This window comes from Condylura cristata, unplaced genomic scaffold, assembly GCF_000260355.1.
Source record: "Condylura cristata isolate star-nosed mole 26May11 unplaced genomic scaffold, ConCri1.0 scaffold00009, whole genome shotgun sequence".
Taxonomy (NCBI): domain Eukaryota; kingdom Metazoa; phylum Chordata; class Mammalia; order Eulipotyphla; family Talpidae; genus Condylura; species Condylura cristata.
Genome location: NW_004567110.1, coordinates 11,082,669 through 11,099,904, shown reverse-complemented (window position 1 = coordinate 11,099,904; position 17,236 = coordinate 11,082,669). Strand labels below are relative to the sequence as shown.

Here is a 17,236-nt window from a genome sequence, read left to right as displayed (position 1 = left end):
GCGTCAACTGTGCCAAAGATTCCTCAATGAAAGTATCTCTCTCTAATTCTGGAACGTAGTTTTTCTTTAAAATGGGTGGGAAAATGCACATGCATAGCTGACGAAACTGATTAAATCACGGAAATAAAAAAATTTGGACCAAAGGATAAAGGCAATATATGAAGAATTTTACAACTCAGGAAAAAAATAGTCTGCCAGAAATGATTGAGACACTTTTATGAAATTTGAGAGTAGCACTGTCATTGAGCCAGTTTCGAAAGCCAAGATTCAGAGATTGTGTGAGTTGAGAAATAGGCTTCTATCAGCTAAACTTTGGTATAAACCAGAATGTGCTAATTGTTTAATTTTGATGTAAAAATCAGTATGTTTGCTAGCCGTTCTGTGTTTGCAGCACTGGTATAAAATTGTCCGTTAGACCTTCGAAGGAATTACAAGATGAAACACTTGGGGGTTTTTCATTGTTTTAAACTAGGACATTAAAGGTGGTGATATTAAAACAATTCTGATCTGATTTTATGGATAAAAAATGAGGGTGACGGTATACACTCATCTATAACATGTCTAAGTTCAGAGATTCCTTTATTAAAATTTTTAATACAGCTTACCATGAAATTTGGCATACATGATGGAAAATGGAAGATATACCAGTTACATGTCCGGAAAAAATACTTTAATGGTGTTGTTATATAGTGTATTGGCTAATTCCAGGGGATCCTCATCTCTTACTGCTGACATTATCTCCAGTATTTGACTATAACAAAACACAAACAGATGATTACATTTCCAAGTACAACGATCTTTACCACATAAAGATACTATTCTAAGTATCCTAAACTTATTAAACATTATGTTTAACAGGTATTAGTTTTCAGCAATATCAACAGAATAGTTTAACTGGTGGGATATTTCAAAGTTATCAGAGACAGACTTCTGGGTTGTTTTACGCATAACTAGAGCCAAGGATCTGGTTAATGTAAGTTACAAAACCAGCCTGTATTATGTGAGCTACAATTACGGCATTAACACAGTGCCCAGGAAGACTCCTCCTAAACTGGGTCAGAACCACTGACTAGGTCACGATGACTGTTTAAAAAGCTTAAAGGAAAAGCACACTGCGCTTGTACATGTGCACTGAGTCACAGTGCAGGTCATACGTGGAGGTGGCCAAGTTGTAAGGCCACTGCTTAGAGACTTTTAAAGACAGCAAGAAACTGCTGTATTTCCACTAGCTCAATGCCAACAAAGTAAGTTAGAAGTTAGTGGTACGATGTGGGTAAGGAATCTTCTCATCTTTTTTCCCTGAGAAAGATAGTTCAGGCGTCATCAGTTTCTCTTATCTAGATTAATAATTATCAGTAGTATTTTCTAGTGACATGTATTTTTTTTACACGAATTAGAAAGTTTTAAAGTCAAAATTAAACATTTAAATAATGTCCTACGCACTTGTTCCCCTTGTAGGCTTCTTATGTATGAACACCTCAGAGCACTAGGAAGCTAGGGATAGGGATAGGTTAGAGATAGCATAAAATGAAGTGACTATTTAATTTTTATCTGACACTCAAAATATGCTAAAAGCAATTTAAAGATCCATGTTTTTTCTTAGTAAATCAGAGAATTTTCCTTCGATGACTTGGAATTAGAATTTACGTGCGTAGGACTGTGCTCATCAATGTCATCCTCTCCAATCCTTGCTCCACACTGACACCAGTGACCGCTTTTAAAAGAGAAGTGATACTTTCGTGCTTGAAATCTTTTGGACCCTGATATAATCTAAACCAAGACTGGCATAGGAGAGGCCATCCCAACCTGGCTTCACTTTCCCTTCCCTTCCCAGGTGTATCATTTACCTCTGCATCCTACTTTCCACCACACTGAATTCATTGTTGCCCTCACACAGGCCCTGCTGCAGTCTGCTCAAGGTGTGTGCTTTGGTAGGGCATAACTCCCAAGAGCTGGGAACAGCTGAAATGTCACCTTTATTTCCCTGCAAGCCAGTAGTTGCCAGGGACAGTGGCTCGGCCATACATTCCTATCAGCTGACTGATAATATTGCCAAGTTCTTATATTTCATAAAAATTATCAGATTCCTAGCTCAAATTTAAATATATTCCTCACCCTTCAGTTTTTAAAAATATTTGGCTTTAAAGCCTTTGCCAACAGAGTTATTAAAAGAATCAGTCCAATATTTTCACAGAATAATTCTGCAATTTTCTGTCTTGGGAATTTTAGATCTGGCTCTTCTCAAAGATTTCTAAAAGATGGTACATATGCAGGAAGTTACTACAGTCTAAAAGTAACAATACATATTAATTCTTATAACACATATGTTTGGTTGCCTGAACTGGTACAACGTACTAGAACAATATAGTCTATAGATTAAAATTATGTTTGCACAAACAAAAAAACACTGAAGAATGTGCCCATTAAAAGGAATAACAAACTTCTTAAAAGTCTTAACATGCCCCACTGTTCTTGAGGATTACAGGAGCCCCTCTTAACATGTGCTGTGTATTTTCATCAAAAATGATTGTTACAGTATTTCTAGGAAATAAAATTCTATTAAGTTGTGTGCTTTGTGGGTGAGTGGGAAAAGCAAGTTCTACAACTGTTTTTGTTCAGAGGCTTTAAAGAATATGTTCTTAGGTTCATCCATGTTGTCCAATTGCTGAAAATACATATGCCATCAGAAAGGTCCCCTGCTAAGATTGCAATTTTATAACCATCCACAGGGAAGCTACATGGCAAAGAACTTGTAAAGGAGGTGTTAAGTCTATGGGTAGGTTATGCTCTTTCCCTCGCCTACACAGTGACAACCCAAACCCCAGTTTTCTCTGGTGTGCCACTCCACTTTGGACTGAGGCACTGAAGAGAGGAGCTGAGCTAGAGTACGTCAGGGCCAAGTTCCTCCAAATCACACTGTGTGGCAGTCTGATCACCTTAAGTTCCCTCGAATCCACTGACATTTACTGCTGGCTAATGTTGTGTAAGGCCATAAAACCAAAATACTTACATTATATGGCAGGGCTCATTTCTGTCTTTCAAACAGTGTCCATTTTCCCACTTCTTTTTGGTAGGAAATGAAGTTTTTACGTATTTTGACCCAGCGTGTGTACTTTTGACTCCACACCAAGGTGCATCTAGAGTTAAGCAAAGAAGTCTCTCAACTTTAAAAATTACTATTAAAATCCACACACACACACACACACACACACACACATAATCTATAACCTCTAACATAAACTAAAATAGCAACAAAAAACAGAACAGTTCTAAGAAAAGCACATGACAGACTCCTGAATTGTACAAACTCGATGCTTTACAAAACTACTTTTTTCTGTTAACACTACTGATGGTGTATGATATGCTTTAGAACAAAACCTAAAATATAACTGATAGGAAAACATTTAAACTCTGCCTTTACTGAATGTGACGGTGGCTCTGGGTACTGCCCTACTTTTCTTAAGGAACTACAATTGCCTACACATTTTATCAGCATACTTAAAACAATCACTCGTTTTCATTGCCCCTAAGAAGTCATTCTGATTTCTCTATTCTTGATTTCACTAAAGTCTGTGTATATAAGGAAAGCCTTATGTCTTAAGTTTAGATAAAAATTTTACTTCCCTTTTAATTTTAAGCCAACATTAAGTTTAACTTTCTAAGACTAGTTTGATTTTCATTTTTGCAGTTTATTTAAGTATTGTAGAATGAAGCCACTATAAAGAAAACAATGTGTTAAAACAAACTCACAACAGCTCTGGAATCTTGAGGTAAAATACTTCATTAAGACGCCTAGTTTAACCACAACTACAACCTCCTTAGTTACCACATATTAAGACAGCACGTTTTTAACTGTGTAGGGGCAAACTTCTAAAATTGAAAATTGCTTGCATAAATATTTTCCATCAATTGATAACTGTTCAAATTTTTCTGAAAAGTGTAACTGTTGAAGTTGAGCATGTTGCTTAGTTGTTCACTTTTCTCTAGCTCTTTTTCTGTCTACTTAGGAAAGTTAAGGTTCTAAAACCAAACTTACCTGTCTCAATCATTAGTCTTTCACTGGGTATTGACTTCAAAACTTCCAAATTAGCCTCAGTTTTCAGTGAGCTTAAAAAAAAAAAGGTAAATTTAATGAGTAACTTTTTCATATTACAAACTTGTCTAAAACATTACAAAACCTAGACCCTAAACAAACTGATCACAATGGCAGGCTACTTAGGAAGCGTCTGTATATTCCTGGCCTTACAGAATCCAGATTAAGTGGTAAATAGACACAATGTAATATTACTTACCAATCAAAAAAGATAAACTCATGCCTTTTGCAGCAACATGGATGGAGCTGGAAGGGATCATGCTTAGAGAAATAAACCATAAAGAAAAAAATACCAGATGGTTTCACTAATAGCAGCAATGTAAGGGACCATGGATTTTAAAAAAAGCAATTGCAATAAAGAAAAAAATGAAAAACAACAAACAACTATATACCAGAGACATTTTATGGGGGTGGAGTGGGGAATGGGGTCAAAAATGGGGTAACAAAGGTGCGTGGGACTATGGTGATTGCACACGGGCAAATGGGTGGTGGGAAATCCCTGGGGATTACAACCAAGGTGGAAAAAGGCACAAAATGAAGAATGATGTAAAAATAAATTTAAAAAAGGAATACAACTGTATCTTGCCTTTGGAGGAACTGAGGGGGATAAAGATACAATTGTTTGTGCTTAGCCAATAATTTCTACATGAATCTAAGTAAAATTTACCTTTTTTACAAGAATTTGCTTCTCTGAGTAATTGCCTAACTTAGAAGCCCTCACTGAGCAAAGGGATGGTCCAAATACAGAGGATTCATGGTATGAAAGATCAGTATTAGACAGTATTAGTTTATGTTCCACGGCTCATAACAGAACTTTCATAAAGAATGAAAATCACATTCATTGTTAGAATTATGTGTACGGGTAACATTCTTCACATGCATAGTGCCCAGAATGAGAAACATGGTACAAATGTGAATGAACCCTTGTGGCAGATAACTTACCCTTGTATCTGTCAAACCCAGTTGACCCAAAGACCCCCCAAAAAAACTGTAATATGCCACTAAGTTTTAGGATGGTTTGCTATATATAATGTTGTTAGGTGACTAACACTGTCTTATGTTACATTTTTAACTTCACCATGTTTTATAACTTTGTTATGGGAAATTTCAGATACACATAATAACCCAGAACCCCCATGTATTCATCAACCAGTCCCATCCAATATTGACCCCTGGCAGATCTGTCCCTTTCACTTCCCCTGCCTTCTTCTGTATTATCCTGAAGGAAATTCCAAAGGTCTAGTCTCAACATTTCAGTGTTCCAGTAAGTATTTCGGCATATATCTCTAGGCATTAAGGACTTAAAAAATACAAGCACAACACTATTCTAATACAAGTCCAACTTTTTTTTAATCATATATATCTCATATTTAAAAAGTATCTCAATGGCACACATTCTCCTTAAGTTTGAGAATCCAAATGAAATGTCATACATAATTGATTCGTTTGTTAAATCTGTTTAAACCTATCAAATTACAATTCTTCTGACTCCTTTACATTTAAAGATTTATTTATTTACACATATGAGAGCTGGGGTGTAGGCCAGAGGTACAGGATCCACTAGAGACAGTGGGGAGTAGAACAGGCAGATCTACTGAGATATACTGCTGCGGGGAGCAGCGGGCAAGAGAGGAGAGAGGTCTGTTGCGTCCTGTGTTCAGCTCCCTTGATGCTATGGCTGGTGATAGCTTCATAATGCTGAGACTTACTTAAAGCCGTGTGCTACCAGGAATGCCCTATTTATTTTTCTTAAAGATTTAGTTATGGATACTAGAGCTGTATACATCTTGGTGTGGGCCAGATGTGCAGAAGGGCGAGAGGATTCACCAGAGACAGAATGGAGAGCAGAACAGGTAGGCCAGACATACACTGCTGAAGGAAAATGAAGGTAGGAACAGGCGTACAGTGGCAAATTGCAAAGTGCTTGCCTCTCTGAAATATGGTTTTATACAACCTTTAGTAATATTTTACTTTTTAATACTTATGCATATATTCCTGTACATATTAATTTATAAATCAAATATGAAAGTATCCAGGACATTTAAGTCTGAACCCTATAGCAAATAAGCAATTTCATGATTCTATTTCTTAAATAGATCTTAGTAGAAAATTATGGCATCAGGAAAGTAGTAATTTTAAGGAAACAAAACCACTGAAGGGGTGCAGTTTATGAACTACACTGACATCTTGTAGAGAGTGGCGGAAACTCAGTAAATTATTCGGAAGAAAGTGAGTCAGGGACCCACCTGTGCTAGCTGACTGGGTTTGGTGCTGTTCCAGTTGCAGAGAGGTCGCCAAGAGAGGAGCCAGAGGGCCCCGGCATGCACACCCTTGGGGCTATTTTATATCCATTCCTTGGCCTCTCTTGGCCTCAGTTTCTGGGCCAACAGACACATGTAAAACAATCATGTCACACACGACCTCTTCTCTGTCATCAGACATCACCTAGGATACTTGCACCTGAATGACATGGCCAGGGACATTTTAAAGGAATAAAATGAACTGAGAATAAGTTGAGCTGCTGACCTGAACACAAAACGTTTTCCATCAATGAAGCACAGGATAGTAGTTTATAATTTTCAAGTTTTAACTTCTAATTGTCATGTACTCTTTACTTTCTATTTACTATTATATTTTTGACATGTATAATTACTGATATTCTTAGACCAAGGTCAATAAAAAACACACAAACTTCCATAAAATAAATTTAAATCTTCATCAGCAATTCATGGCAAAATTTTTCTTAAATAAAATTTAAAAAAAAAAAATTTAAGGACCTACCAACCATTAATTCCTATGTAGAGATTCAAGTCAATCAAAGCAGCCGCTGCCTCCTTGCTACCATCAAATGAATGCACCTACAGACACAGAGGTGAGGTTTCACTATATAACCGTGATGCTTTCTTTAACATTCTAAGCCTTTATAGTAAGAATTTATTTATTTTTTAATTTTTTTTAAAGATTTATTTATTTGTGCATACAGAACTGGGGTGCAGGCCAGAGGCTCCGGGGTGGTGAGAGGCTTCACCAGAGACAGAGTGGGGAGCAGAACAGGCAGATCGGTGAAGTACACTGCTGAGGGGAGCAGCGGGCGGGTCAGGAGAGGTCTGCTGTGCCATGTGGTCACCTCCGGGGCAGGCGAACTCATGCGGAAGCGGCCCTAGATTCTCAGTGCTGCACCACCAGGGAGGGCCATAAGAATTTATTTTTAAAAAAAGAGAGATGCATTAGGGTTTTTTGAACCACAGGGTTTCAAACAGAGTAGTCCCTACAATTTTTATTTTCTAGTCAAATTTCAGTTACAATCTGCCATCTTCTCCAAGGACATGAGGCAAGGAGTTGGCGGCCTGGACTTCGTGTTTCTGCGGCGGCATTAACCACAGTACCTTGGATGGGGGGGGGTAGGGGGGTGGAGGTAGGAGCCAGATTCTTAGGCAACAACATGAGAAAAAGTTAGAAATATAAAGCTACTTGATGTATTTTTCTTTTTTAACTTGATGTATTTTTTTTTTTTAAAGATTTATTTATTTGTGCATACAGAACTGGGGTGCAGGCCAGAGGCTCCGGGGTGGTGAGAGGCTTCACCAGAGACAGAGTGGGGAGCAGAACAGGCAGATCGGTGAAGTACACTGCTGAGGGGAGCAGCGGGCGGGTCAGGAGAGGTCTGCCACGCCATGTGGTCACCTCCGGGGCAGGCGGGAATCGAACTCATGCGGAAGCGGCTTTAGTTTCTCAGTGCAGTGCTTTAACCCGCTGCGCCACCAGGGAGGGCCTAACTTGATGTATTTTTAAAGCAGTTTAATTTTTCTGTTAGAAGACACCTTTTTCCCGTGCCTCCCTGGAAGCTGCTGGCACCCACTGCAGCACAAGTTTGATGCCAGGCCAGTGGCCAAACCCACACGGTGCAGCAGACCTCCCCTGGATGACTCACTGCTCCCCTCAACAGTGCATTTTAGTGGATCTGCCTGCTCTGCTCCCCACTCTGCCTCTGGTGAGTTCTCTCACCACTCCTCCTCTGGCCTGCACCCCAGCTCTTGTATTCATAAACACATAAGATAAATCTTAAAAAAAGAATCTTTTTTTCCCCTAGACAAGACTTTATAGAGGCAAGTTTTAAGATCTGTAAAAAGGTTGCGAGAACATTTACAAAAAACCTGAGTATGTCAGTGTCAGTTCAGCAGACAAAGACTAAGATGGTGCTCCTCCCCTTCACAGACAGAAAGGGGTGACAGTGCAGCTCCTCACACTTGGGACGCATTTATGTAATCAAGATAATTAGTCACAACAGTCTTTCAAGTATGTGTAACGAGTGATGGCACATTAATACCAAGTCCAAAGAATTCTCAACAACTACACTGCAAAGGCACTCCTCAGCATTTCCAGCGGCAAAAAAGTACCTCTATTAATAATGAAATAAAAAAAAATTATAAAACATTTATTTATGTACACAAGAACTGGGGTATGGGCCACAGGTTGGGGGGGGAGGGTGTGAGAGGATTCACCAGAGAGTAGGGAGCCGAACAGGTAGATCTACTGAAATACACTGCTGAGGGGAGCAGCAGGCTGGACAGGAGAGGTCTGCTGCGCCATGTGGGTCAGCTCCCTGGCTGGGGATTGAACTTATGCTGCTGATAGCTTCACAGTGCTGAGACTTAATGCCTTGAGCCACCAAGGAGGCCCAATATCAAAATAATTTTTTAAAAAGATTTATTTATGCATACAGAGCTGGGGTACAGGTCAGAGGTGCAGGGGTGGTGAGGGGATTCACCATAGACAGAGTGGGGAGCAGCACAGGCCGTCTGACAATGTATAGGGGAGCAGCGGGCGGGTCAGGAGAGGACTGCAGCGCCATGTGGTCACCTCTGGGGCAGGGATGGAACTCATGCTGAAGTAGCTTTAGTTTCTTAGTGCTGTGCTTTAACCGGCTGCACCACTGGGAAGGGCCCCAATATCAAAATAATTTTAAACATGACTCTTCAGCAAATATTTCAGAGAATTATTCTTTGTTTGGTAATTTTTTTTTTTTAAGTTAAAATTGAACACAAGTTGGATTTGTTGTTGCTGTTATTTTTTTAAAAACCATTATAGAATCATCCAATCCACTTCTTACTTAGAAATAAAGCAAAGGGTCTGAGAGGTAGAGACTGAAAGTGTCACCAGCAATTCAAGGGCATTAGTGAAAGTCTCTCAGTTCCCCAGTGCAGTTCCTAAAGAATAAACTGCAGGGTCATATTGCTCAGTAATATCATTACCACAGCTGCACGGGAAATGCACAGCACTCACAGTGTAAAATGTGACACAGTGGCTGAATACAAACTTGGGAGATTGTATGTGAAATGTCAAAGCAACACAATGCGGTACACCGTAAGGTCTCGGAGCTTTCCCTTTCCTCAGCTGGCACAATACAGTGTTTTAAAAGCTAGATAAGTTTTTTTTTTTTCCTCCTGGAGACCAATGAAGAGATAATATGTATTTCTAAGCATTTTCTGAGGCAGATTTTCAGAGGCATCTATGATCCAGAAAAGATAAAAAAAGCACTAGCATGGCCACTAGAGTGAAGTGGTGGGCAGAGGACACTTCAATGCTGATGACTGAAATGACCCTAGCTGAGAAAGGCTTAGGGTGGAAGCAGCAAGTGCAAGAAAGGAGGCTCTAGGTCATGGTGATAAGTTTATGAATAGAGTTGACAAACAAGGTAAACTTGAAATGAATGTGACAACATCTTAAAGTATGACTAAAATTAGTTTATATCTTTATTCAAAATTTAAAGTGAAGAACATTCTGAATGGCTGTCAGAAGAGGCAGAGAAGAAATATCCCACGTACTGTTAAAATGTGTAGTTTAGGCCCTCCCTGGTGGCGCAGTGGGTTAAAGCACAGCACTGAGAAACTAAAGCCACTTCTGCATGAGTTCAATCCCCGCCTGCCCCAGAAGTGACCACATGGCGCAGCAGACCTCTCCTGACCAGCCCGCTGCTCCCCTCAGCAGTGTACTTCGTGCATCTGCCTGTTCTGCTCCCCACTCTGTCTCTGGTGAATCCTCTCACCCTCCACATCTCTGGCCTGTACCCCAGTTCTGTACGAATAAATAAATAAATCTTTTTTAAAAAAATGTGTAGTTTAGACCCATGGGCTTTCTTGAGACCAGAAGTCTGGGTTCAATTCTTATACTTTGAACAAGTAACTAAAGTGTGGTTTATCACTGACTCAAAAAGACACCTGCACCCCCATGTTTATTGCTGTTTTATTTACAATAGGAAAGACATGGAATCAACCGAAATGCCCAAAAATAGATGACTGGATTAAAAAGATATGGTACATATACACAATGGAATATTACTCAGCAATCAAAAAGATAAACACATGCCTTTTGCAGCAACATGGATGGAGCTGGAAGGGATCATGCTTAGTGAAATACGCCAGAAAGAAAAGGAAAAATACTGGATGGTTTCACTCATAGCAGGAGTATAAAGGACCAGGGGAGAAAATAATAATGAACAACTATATAGCAGAGAGAGACATTTTATGGGGGTGGAGTGGGGGGTGGGATCAATGATGGCAGTGGGGGGGAGGGGGAAGTGCACAGGACTATGGTGATGGCACACAGGTGATTTGGGAAGCCGGCAGGGATTACAAGTGAGATGGAAAAAGGCACAAAATGATGTAAAACTGAACTATTATTTTTTTTTTAAAAGTATGGTTTATATTGGATGACCTATGGCCAGAGATCCAACAGTAAACTTACATGTCCTTCAAATGAGAGAAAAGCCTGACACGTGAATGACTTAGACGCCAATGTGAGTAATAACTGATGCTTTCGTGCATCATCCATTAAAAATGACTCTTAACACTTACCACTCCACCTACACATCGATCTCTGTTTCTTTTCATTATATCTGTGAATTAAAAAACAGAAATTTCAGCAAATTGCTTGATTTCTGCAAAATTTTTAAATTCTGTAAAAAATTTTAGCCTTAACTCACCCAAAAATTCATCACATGAGCTTCGACAGTGAAGAAACATTGGCAATTTTGTTTGTTCCGATAGTTCAAACTGTTTTTCAAAATATCTTGTAATACAAAAAAGATTTCCTTGTTAAAATTTTTATTTTAGCATGAGAAATACAATTAATTATGTTGAGTTATTTATTTTTGGTTAGAGCAATCTTATCCTTTAGAAATTAGGACAGAAATGTAGGACAGACACAATTAATACACCAGGCTTATTTGTAAAACCTAAATAACATACAACTTCTGGAAAGGGAGACTGTTTTCTGAGATCACAAAATTATTTTCAGAAATGTCTGTTGTTTTCTCACACCGGGTAAATGGGGCAGCACTTTCCAACGCTGACTGTTAGACATAAAGGGCGGTGAAGTTTACCTGAATGTCCCCCACGGTGTAACTAGCTTTCTGACCCAGTCCTAGCAAAGGGAGCAGATGCCCTCCCTGCGAACGGACGGTGCGAGCACTGCGGGCGGAACACGCGGCCGGCCCTGGCTGCGCCAGAGCGCTGTCGGTGCCAGCCCTACGTCAGTGCCAGCCCTCCAGTGAGGCGCCAAGACACCCTTCATACTTCCGTGTGCCGTTCAGAAGAGCACTGAGCAAAGAGGCTTCCCTGGAAACTACATGTAAGAATCTGTTAAATAAATAGCACAAAACTAAGACATTATGCAAAACAAGTATTTTAGAATACTTTGTAAGAAGGGTTTTCAAGTGTCATTTGTCTCTATGGCATTTGCTCCTCAAAATCACCCTAGGAAGGAAAAGAGCTTGGGGCAGAGGATGTCTAAACCACAACACACAGCGTGGCAACCATGTACGCAGAACCTCAGTGCCCTAGCTCCAGGTCCCAGCCAAAATGCCAAACACTGTGACATTTCAAAGAAGCCTCTTTTTGGTCCCAGAGTATAAGACAACATCCTGAGGGAAGAGTGGGGTACACCTCTTTCATTTCAGCACAGGGCTCCCTCTCATTGTCACTAGCGCCGTAGAGTTTTGCTTGAAGCTTGGAGTTACAGACTATCGATCGCTCATTATTTTCTTGAAGGGGCTGACCTCTTAGGCTCTTCATTTGGGGAGGAAATTTCTCTGTTTAACTGAATTCCTAAGAAACTGCAAACACAGGGTACAGCTACAAGCAAGCCTTTCCATGAGAAACTCAGACTTTCCCTTTGTTTTGAACTTTTGCTTTTTAGTTGTTTTTTTAAGAAGACTTTTCAAAAATTCCGCACAAAAAGCATAGCCAGCATTTTCCTTTCGTGTGGCACAGTTCTAAGACCATAAACAACAGCTGGGACTTGGGGCGCACTTACTCGCGGCAGGCGTGGCAGCACGGCTTCACTTACTAATATGAGGAAAGGTAGATGGCTTCATCCCCATTTTGAGGAAGAGGAAATAGAGACCAACAAAGGGTGTAAAGACACCAGATGGCAGCCATGATTCAAACCCAAAGCTCTTTTCATCCCAAAGACGAGCCCGTGGTCCTTTTGAAACTCCACTTTGACTACCCTCATTTATCGTTACTTTGCAGATACCACCTTTATTGCACATTAGGTGGTTGTCTTGCCTCCTAATTGACTATTCTCATTTACTTTCTATTTCCCTCTAGCCACACATCTCCTTTTCCTGACTACACACAAACAAACAAATATGCGGGTTAGCTATTTGCAGATGATCCAAAAGCACACAGGCCAAAATCTAAATCTTCCAAAAATAGACACAACAACAAAAGCTAAATTTTACGCATTGTATCTGACTAGATGAAAGTACAAGACCGCTCTGTTCTCATTAAAAATTCAATGAACACTTACTGAATACCCGAATGTGCTCAAGAGTACTGAGCTGGGTGTTACAGGAGCTGCGTGAGTAAGACTTGGTATGTGCCTGAGAAGAGCTGAGACCCAGCTCACTGTGGGCAGTAACAATCGCACTTTCAGGGCAACGTGTGAGTGCTAGAGTAAGCAGTGTGCTGTGTGTGCGGGCAGTAAGCTGCCGGGGAGGGCGAGATGCGGGGACTCGTTTCTCTAGTAACAACTCAAATGTGACTACTGCTGAGGTATCATTTTTTCATTCAGTTCTCTGATGTTTAGTAATTAAAAAATATCTCCAATTAAAAAGCCTATCTTTTCAAAATGTCTACTGTACTTTACTTTTCCATCTCCGCATCTCCTCATTTTGGCATAGCTTTGCCTGATTTCCCCCAGAAGGTCAGAAATTTCCTTCTGCTGTCCATACACTTTTATAGCATTTTTCCAACCTAATTATATCCTCTTGTCAGTAAGGTATGAAATAAAGTGTACTTCTCTGTATCATATGGAGGAGGCAGTCGGTATCAAATTCTCTACTACTGATTAACAGGTGTAAAACTGGCATGTGTTAAAGCATAAACTATACCCACTATTGTTTTAAATTCTGAAATAGACTGAGAATAGAAAACAGAACTGGTACTATCAATATTTTCATGTAATGCAAAAAACTAAATGGTTGCATTTCAGACTCAGTTTTAACTCATCTGGACAACAGTGTAATGGCGAGAAATCCAGGGCTCCGCCACTGCCCCTGGCTGCCACCACTACACAGTCTGTTTGCCTCATGCAGCTGATCTTTAAAACAGGCAGAAGTGGAGGAAGTATGACTCTCTTCCTTAGGGCTTAACCTAAAAACTATTGCAGAAAACTGTTTGTCAATTTAAACATGAATGTGTGAACTTTTTAGGTTGAGTGAGCTCACCTACATGAAACTCAAGAGGTATCTAGCATCAATCTAGCTTTTAATCACACAAATGTCCCTGAAAAACTCTGCAAATAACATATGACTAATTGCAAAGCAGTGATAGGTTATATAAACGGGAGGTGCTAGGTTATATAAATGGGAGGCCCAAAAGAGCCACAGTACATGCTGTGCCCTCTCTTGTGCCCCCTGGTATGGACCTTCACACTCCAAGAATCTGGAGGCTAAAGTCTAGGGTGACAGGCTCCCTAGACAGCCCACAGCCCGCTCCTCACTGTGTGCCATTTCAACTGCCCTGGGACATTAGGGTCTCCTTTGTGGTGGCGCAGGGGAGGGAGAGGAGGAGGACGCTTTTGGTACTAATAATCTGAAAACTTCCTTCAGCCATCCAGAAGCTAAATCAAGATCCTATGATAAAAATGGTTAATTATTAATTATTATAACAGAGTTGGATAGCATCTTAAAAGGGAATTAGAGAGGAAAGTGATTCATTCTTTGTGTAGAAGAAACTAAGCAGGATGGAGGTTTGCTTATAAGTGTCTCTAGGGACAGATATTACACCTTGTTCATATTTTTGTATACTGTATTCTAGCAGTTTCTGGTACATAAAGTACAGGTATTTGTTGAGTAGAAAAATAATTAACCACCTTTAGACACTGTTCTTGAAATTCAATAAAATGTTCAAGTTTTAAATGAACCCCATGACCTAGTTTTTCTTTTCTGTGTGAAGCACTGACTCAGGAGTTCCAGCTAAGGTAATGGATGGGAAACAGTCTCTAAGGCATGTACACCCTGGAATTTTCTCAGCAGCAGGCACTTGCAACACAGCTCCTGGCAAAGGGTCCAGGTTGACTGTGTCTACTCTCTAGTGAGAGTACAAGGTGCTTTTTTAGCTTTGGTGATGGTTCCTATAATCCTCTTTGGGCACCCCTTGCTCTTAAAGCACACTTCTTCATAGCTGAATTTAATTCATCTCATTGAAAAGATTCATGTACAAGTGCATTAATTAAAAAACATACAAAAAAGGCTCAGTCATGCAGAATTATTCTTACTTCTACCATTAAAATGAAATTCGGTGGTGAATCAGTTAGGGAATAAGCTTTTTGATATAGAAAGGGAAAAACAAAATCCTGAAGCTTCATCCAAATATATTCTGAAATGATACAAGCTGTTAATAACCATGCTTATAATTTACAATAATTTCTGAGGTCAAATAAATTTTCTTACTTGAGCTGAGTATCTTTGGGACAAAACTGTAGTCGGTCAAAATCTTTAAAATAAAAACAGTCGGTAAGTAGTCAGGTCTCGACAGAACAAGCCATTATTTTCAATGCTGTCTGCAGCTGCACTCACCGAGCCCACACTCTCCTACGGCTACCACCTTCCCCTTGTTGTTTTCAGCAAGATGGAGCAGCTCCTTTAAGTAAAGATCAGGGTTGTTCTTTTCAAATTCATCACATCTTGTAGGATGACAACCAACTGTACTGAAAAACATATCTAATACAAAACAGCATTTTAGTACTACTTTCAAAGTATTTTTTCATATTTATATGTAATATAAATATGTAAATAAGCAGAATATCTGCTGTGCCATGTGGGTCAGCTCCCTGGCCGGCGATTGAGCTTACGCGCAGTGGCTGCAGATTCTAAGGCTGGGTATTTACTGAGCTTGAGAAAATAAAAAATGAAGCTATTACTTGGAGAAAGAAATATCACCTAATTTATTTTTTATGTTGGCTGCTCACATGACTGTCTTGTTTCATGTATTTAATAGTTAAAATGCATTCTTTTTAAAAGGGTGATTTAAGTGGTGGGAGAGGGGATTGGTTTTTCTAATAACAAAGCTCACTTATTTAGAGGTCAGATTTAGCTTTAACTGTATGGAACATAAATGTGAGATCAAAGTTATTTTGAGTGGCTTTAGGGAACCTTCCCCTGAACCCCTGGGGAAGGTGTATAGCCTTGCTGGCGACCCCATGCAAACGTTTACATGTCAAAGGAGGCAGAGTTTTTAAAGTAGTAGGATTCAGGTACATGGAAAGGGAAGATGAAAATGGAGATCTGAGGATCCGTCTGGGCATAAAAAGTATGGAAGACAGTATTTTTATGTATTTCAAGAGGGAATCCTCTTCTGGGAAGAGGATTATCTTTATGATCTACATCACTAAGAAAAATTATCAGTGGACCATGAAGATTAGTAAGCATTTAGAAAGATTTCCTCTAAAATATTTTATAAATCAATATTTCAAAATGCCTAACCCCCAGTGCATCTAGCAAAAAAAAAAAATAAAATAGGCTAAAAAATTTAAAAGCAGATATAAGTTATTTTATGTATCTAGGATTCCTTTAGGAGTCATTTCTGAAACTTTATTACAGATATAAAAACTTTATTATAGTACAAAATGAGCAGGAAGTGAGCATATGAAGACCCATGTATTATATAACTGCATGCCTAAGTCTTCACAATGTCTGCTCTGCAGTGTCTTCAATAATGATCTTTTCACAGATTAGGTTAAAAGAGCTTAATAGAGGCCCTTCCTGGTGGCGCAACGGGTTAAAGCACAGCACTAAGAAGCTAAAGCCACTTCCGCATGAGTTTGATCCCGGCCTGCCCCGGAGGTGACCACATGGCACAGCAGACCTCTCCTGACCCGCCCGCTGCTCCCCTCAGTAGTGTACTTCATCCATATGCCTGTTCTGCTCCCCACTCTGTCCCTGGTGAAGCCTCTCACCGCCCCTGAGCTTCTGGCCTGTACCCCAGTTCTGTATGCACAAATAAATAAATCTTTAAAAAAAAAAAGAGCTTAACAGAAACACATTACAAAATACACAAAAAACTCCATCAGGAATATTTTAGACCAGATTACCTACCAGGTAAATAGTTAATTTTCTTTAACTGAAATTTTAAAATAATCTTTAAGTACAGTGAGAGTATGTTATTTAAGCATCTGATATACCAATGGGTACTCTGAATTTTTTTCATTTCAATCATGTCTCACTGAAATCAGTCTGTTTTCCTATTGTTTCTACCATCATGATCCATTGTATTTTACCTGAGGCAGTTCTCAGAAAGATTTCTTCAAAATAACTTAATTCTTATATTTATTATTTTTTTGGGGGGTGAAAGTTATATAAAGGTACCATTTGTTTGTGCCAAATGTAGGGCGTCTTTACTGTCTTGCAGACTTCCACCTGTAATCATAAACTGGAAAAGAAAAAAATCAGCTGACTTTGGACATCGCCATTTCCCAGGCCTGCCTTCTTGTTGCTTTCTACCAGTTTTTCCCTGTTAGACTATCACACACTTACCTTTTCTTTAAAATTTAGCTGAAACATCACCTTCTATGTAGTGGTGCCTGACTACCTCTCTACACACACACACACACACACACACACACACACACACACACACA

At 39.6% G+C, this 17,236-nt stretch overlaps 1 protein-coding gene across 3 annotated transcripts in view; it reads right to left on the bottom strand.

Annotated features, from left to right (window-relative positions):
• Positions 1–562: 562 nt before the first annotated feature.
• The window catches only part of TATDN1 (TatD DNase domain containing 1), a 26,043-nt gene continuing 9,369 nt past the window's right edge, over positions 563–17,236 (bottom strand). For all 3 annotated transcript variants that reach the window (XM_004679600.2, XM_012723036.1, XM_012723037.1), the window contains exons 4-12: positions 16,965–17,028; positions 15,177–15,320; positions 15,051–15,093; positions 11,076–11,161; positions 10,948–10,988; positions 6,875–6,951; positions 4,037–4,107; positions 3,011–3,137; positions 563–751 (exon numbers count right to left, since the gene is read on the bottom strand). In XM_004679600.2, the coding sequence (XP_004679657.1) occupies positions 649–751; positions 3,011–3,137; positions 4,037–4,107; positions 6,875–6,951; positions 10,948–10,988; positions 11,076–11,161; positions 15,051–15,093; positions 15,177–15,320; positions 16,965–17,028 (756 nt within the window). In that variant the 3' untranslated portion in view covers positions 563–648. The remainder of the gene's footprint in view (positions 752–3,010; positions 3,138–4,036; positions 4,108–6,874; positions 6,952–10,947; positions 10,989–11,075; positions 11,162–15,050; positions 15,094–15,176; positions 15,321–16,964; positions 17,029–17,236) is intronic.